Raw genomic sequence first — 4860 nt, 5'->3', positions numbered from 1 at the left:
GAGTAAACTTCATTAACGATGTGTAGTAACTTTTTAAATTTCATTATTATTGACGTTGATATTATATATATGCACACTGAATCTTATTGTTTGCCTTGTTGATCATATAGGAATGCCAATCTTTGCAACAGCACCAATACTCGGCCCGATTCACGGCAAGCTATGCTTGGCCGATGCTTGGTGTCCTATATTGGCCCATACGTGGCGTATGATCGGCTGCCATTAAAATTACTTTTGGTTTTTGGTGTTTGCATCGCGTTTTCCAGTTTCTCGCAAATATGCCGCAAACTTATTATAGGTTAAAAAAGCATCGGAAATTAAGAAAATTAAATAGCAGCAAACAGTGTGACAAAATTGAAAATGACAATAAACAAAGTAATAGTGATGAAGTGGATGCAGATATCGAAAATAATGTCCGTGAGGTTGTGTCTGATATTGGAGTACGAACTACTGATCCAGTAAGAATTAACGTGGAAGAGGATGATTCTGAGCAAGATTTTAATAGTGTTCACAATGTAAATAACTCTTTTCAAACAAGTGACCATGTTGATATATTGTTCAACGATGAAATTAACAATAGTGGCATAACGGATAAAATCCGACAGTGGACTCTTAACAACTTGGATAGTTTGCGATTAAATGTCGTGACGGATTTATTGCAAATACTAAGGAGTGAAGGCCATTCCTCCTTACCAAAAACTTGTCAAACTCTTTTGGGCACTAAACATTACCGAAAGTTGCAACAAATGCAAAGCAGTAAAAATTCTCCCGGAGAATATTTTTTTATTGGCATTGAACATAGTTTACGCCGAATAATTAATCCTGACATTTTCACGGAAGAAGAAATTTCTGTGTTAGTTCATATTGACGGTATTCAAATATACAATAATTCCCAAATACAAGTTTGGCCAATCATTATGAAAATATTTCATGAACACTATGTTTGCAAACCTTTTATAGTTGCGTTATATTGTGGTGATTCTAAACCGATGAGTGTTTGCAATTATTTAAGTGATTTTGTTAATGAAGCAACGAAATTAATCAATGAGGGTGTAATGATAAACAGAAAAATGTATTCTTTCAAATTAATTGCCATTATTGCTGACTCTCCCGCACGGTCATTTTTTGAAATGTATCAAGTCACCCGGTGCATTTTACGCTTGTGAAAGGTGTACGATTAAAGGGATTACCGTAGGAGAGAAGTTGAAGAAAAAAAGAGTATACCCGCAAATAGATAATCCAAAACGTTCAAAGAAGTCATTTGAAGAACAAAATCAACCTCAGCATCACAAAGAAAATTTGGTGTCACCGTTAGTAATGATACCCAATTTTGACATAATTAATGATGTAGTTTTAGATTCCATGCATCTGCTATATCTTGGAGTGATGAAGTTTTTAATGGAAAGTTGGACTCTGAAGAAAAGTGTTGCGCGACTGAGAAGAAAAAATATAAAACAATTTCGTCAAGTGATGTTTAATATAACACCTGATGTGCCTTGCGAGTTTCAGAGAAAACAATTTGATGTGAACTTAGTAGCAAGATGGAAAGCTACACAATTTCGATTTTTGCTTTTGTATTGTGGTCCTGTCGCTTTAAAAGATATTTTACCGGACAATTATTATAGACATTTTTTATTATTATTTACAGCATGCAGAATATTAAATAGTCGTGACTTAATGATGAACAGATGTGATTATGCTAAATATTTATTGACACAATTTTTTACATTATTACCATCACTATACGGAGAAGGTTCCCAAGTACTCAGTATGCACAACTTAATCCATTTAGCTGATGACGTTGTAAATCTGAATACTCCATTAAGTGACATTTCCGCTTTCTGGGGAGAAAGTTATATTGGACTTTTTAAAAAATTAGTTAAATCACCAAAAAAACCATTGACTCAAATAATCAATAGATTAAGTGAGCTAGAATGTGGTGATCGACTTAAAATAAAAAAATGTCATACTTTCTCGAATTGTATTATAAACTATAGTGTTGGATTATTTAATTATGGAGGAAGTGATTATGAAGTGATTTCATCAATTAAAATCAATAATACTACTTTGAAAGGAGTTCATCCGGATAACGTGATATTACTGAAAAATTCGAAAATCTTCCTTATTGAACGAATCTTGAAGAAACACGATATAAACAAAAAGGTGGTTACAACAGACAAAATATTTATCCTAGGACGAGAGATGAAAAATCAACGAGAAATGTTTAAGTATCCCCTTACATCAGAACAGATAGGTGTTTTCAGTGGAGATGAATTGGAAGTGTTTCGTAAAATAATATCAAGTACAATGATCAAACAAAAATGTATTTTGTTACACAATTCAAATAACCAATACGCAATTACTATTTTACATTTTTAATAAAATCTTTTGTTTGCTCGGCCTGATTCACGGCAAGCTATATGATCAGCCGATGCTTGGTATCCTATATTGGCCGATACTCGGCGTATGGTCGGATGCCATTAAAATTATTTTTCGTTTTTGGTGTTCACGCCGCATATATCGCGTGTTTTTTAGTTCCTTGCAAATATGCAAATTTGCATCTCTTGTGCGAAGATCAACTGAGTTATTGTGTTGTATTTAGTTACGTCCATTACGTATGTACACCTGTGTACGAGACGCGACACACTTGAACACGAGTGCCAGCGGCAGCGAACAAGTGCGACACGCGTGCTACGTACCGAACGTTCTCGAGCATTCGGCAGGCGCCCGGCGAGGAGCGAGAGTGTACGCTGCGCGGCTAAACGTTCCGTCATCCTGCACGTCGTCCGAGTATTATCCTCTTTCAAAGTTGTCGAAACGAGAGATTAGCATACCTCAACTTAACCAAGAAAGCGACGATAACTTTCGGGAACAAGGTAAGAAAACCAATAACGATTTAATGGTTATGTGCGCAAAGGTTATGATACGTCGTTTACAATACACGGCGTAATTAAGCTTGGTTTAAGAAGTAAGAGTAGAAGTAAGGCTGATAGCAGAGAACTATCCGTAAACGCTTAAGACTGGATTAGTCGTAGACGTAGGGCAAGGCAGTGAGAAACGTAAGTCGTGAAAGGCTATTGTATACGACTTACGTTTTTCTCTGCCTTGCCCTACGTCTACGACTGAGACAGTCTTAAGCGTTTACGGATTGTTCTCTGCCATCAGCCTAAGGAAGAAACTTCCGGTCGTAAACGAAATAAATTAGATTTATTTCTTACTTCTTACGCTTACGCTCGGCCAATCAGAGCGGATTGTCGGCCAGTACATAACATCTTTCTCGAACTTTCTCTATTAAATTCTTACTTTACCGTATTGTAGACAGGATTATCGTACCCGTCTTCTACAATGGCCGTAAGAGCAGTAAACATTGACCAACCACAGTCAATCGAATCGATGTCGATCGAAGTTTCATTTCTCACTAGGTTATTTTTGGACTGTAATAATCCTATTAGTCGATAGCTTACTGCTTTCGTCTTACGTCTTACAACTACTCTTATAGTCATAGAAGTGTAAGTCCCTTTTACTCCCCCTCCTACTCTTACTTCTTACGCTAAACTTACTCCGTGTATTGTAAACGACGCATGAGATGCATACAAAAATTCGGACATGATACAAAAGTTAAATAATGTAATAGATGAGTGATAATCGAAATAATCCTCCACCTCCACATTTTGCTGTCGTGCGATTCACGAGCGAGAAATCAAGAAGATTGGTTGATTTAGTACCCTATTCATGGGTATATGAAACGGAAGAAACAGAATATCGTTGCTTGCATCCCGATGAAAGCCAATATCTTTATTTGGATAAGTGGCTTACAACGGATAAAATGCCCGATGAAAATTAGGAATCTTTTGCAGTATCCATTATTGCATATGCAAGTAAGGAATCTATCCTGACCTACGTCGATTTATAAATAATCTAATATTATTAAATAATGTATTTGTATCTGTGTCTTTAATGACATAATTCTCTATGAATCGTTAGAAGATTTAAAACAAGGAAAAAGAAGATTAAAACGAGCTTTAAAGACAGAAGAGATTCAATGCACCGATGATGATTTACATAACAACAACAATAATGAGAAAGCAGCTGTCATGTCCAAAGATTCTGTAACTAAGCAGCTAGATGCAGTTATTCCGTGTTCAAATTTCAAACAACCGTCAAAAAGGAAGAGAGATGAAACGAAGAAAAATGATGAAGGTGAATCAGTATTGTAGATTTGTAATTTAGTATTTACATTATGAAATTCAATTAAATTTTTATAAATATTTTTTAATTTTAGATAGATCAACGGAAACACCATATCCTATTATATTGGACGATATACCGGTGGATATATTGAACATGCCACCAAGTAAGTATAAGTGTTTAAAAAATTCTGTTACATATATACTACTTTAAGATTATTCAAATTTTTATTTCACTATTTAATTATTCTTTAGTTTCAGATAATATCATAGCCCTGCAAGATCATATAGATTCAAAAATCGAGCAGCTTCGGAACGAACTGATCTGCCAAATAACTTCTGTTAAAAGAAGTATCTTATATGACCTGGAAAGAAAAATCACTGAAATTAAACACACTACTGTAATATATTAAGAAATTCACATGCACGCACGCACGCACACACAGGCACACAAACCACATGTGTTCAATTATTCATAAAATGATAGTATTTATTCAAAGCTAGATGTTACAACATTTATCACTGTCAAACAATTGATCAGTAAGATAAACTCAGGTATGGCTACACGGAAAAGGTGGCTATTGAGGTTATAATTTCTTTAATAATCGCTCAGTCTTATTATTTGCCATTTCTAACCCTGGCTATCACATATTTGCTAATGCTGGTACAGTAC

The 4860-nt window shown here is 35.1% G+C and overlaps 1 protein-coding gene across 3 annotated transcripts; it reads left to right on the top strand.

The window, feature by feature from the left end:
* Positions 1-783: 783 nt before the first annotated feature.
* LOC105570940 lies at positions 784-4601 on the top strand. Of its 3 annotated transcripts, XM_012028395.1 has the most exons (6): positions 784-853; positions 2603-2876; positions 3635-3878; positions 3985-4200; positions 4283-4354; positions 4443-4601. In XM_012028395.1, exons 4-6 carry the CDS (start codon positions 4095-4097, stop codon positions 4598-4600), a joined length of 336 nt encoding a protein of 111 aa, XP_011883785.1. In that variant the 5' UTR covers positions 784-853; positions 2603-2876; positions 3635-3878; positions 3985-4094; the 3' UTR covers position 4601. The 3 variants fall into 3 exon arrangements, with proteins under 3 accessions (XP_011883785.1, XP_011883784.1, XP_011883786.1); XM_012028394.1 differs by lacking the exon at positions 784-853 and having other exon boundaries at positions 2240-2876; XM_012028396.1 differs by lacking the exons at positions 784-853; positions 2603-2876 and adding an exon at positions 3126-3509.
* The last annotated feature ends 259 nt before the right edge of the window (positions 4602-4860 follow it).

The sequence above is a fragment of the Vollenhovia emeryi genome, unplaced genomic scaffold (genome assembly GCF_000949405.1).
Source record: "Vollenhovia emeryi isolate VEMERY1.0 unplaced genomic scaffold, V.emery_V1.0 DF941521.1, whole genome shotgun sequence".
Taxonomy (NCBI): Eukaryota; Metazoa; Arthropoda; class Insecta; order Hymenoptera; family Formicidae; genus Vollenhovia; species Vollenhovia emeryi.
This window is presented reverse-complemented; position numbering and strand designations above follow the sequence as displayed.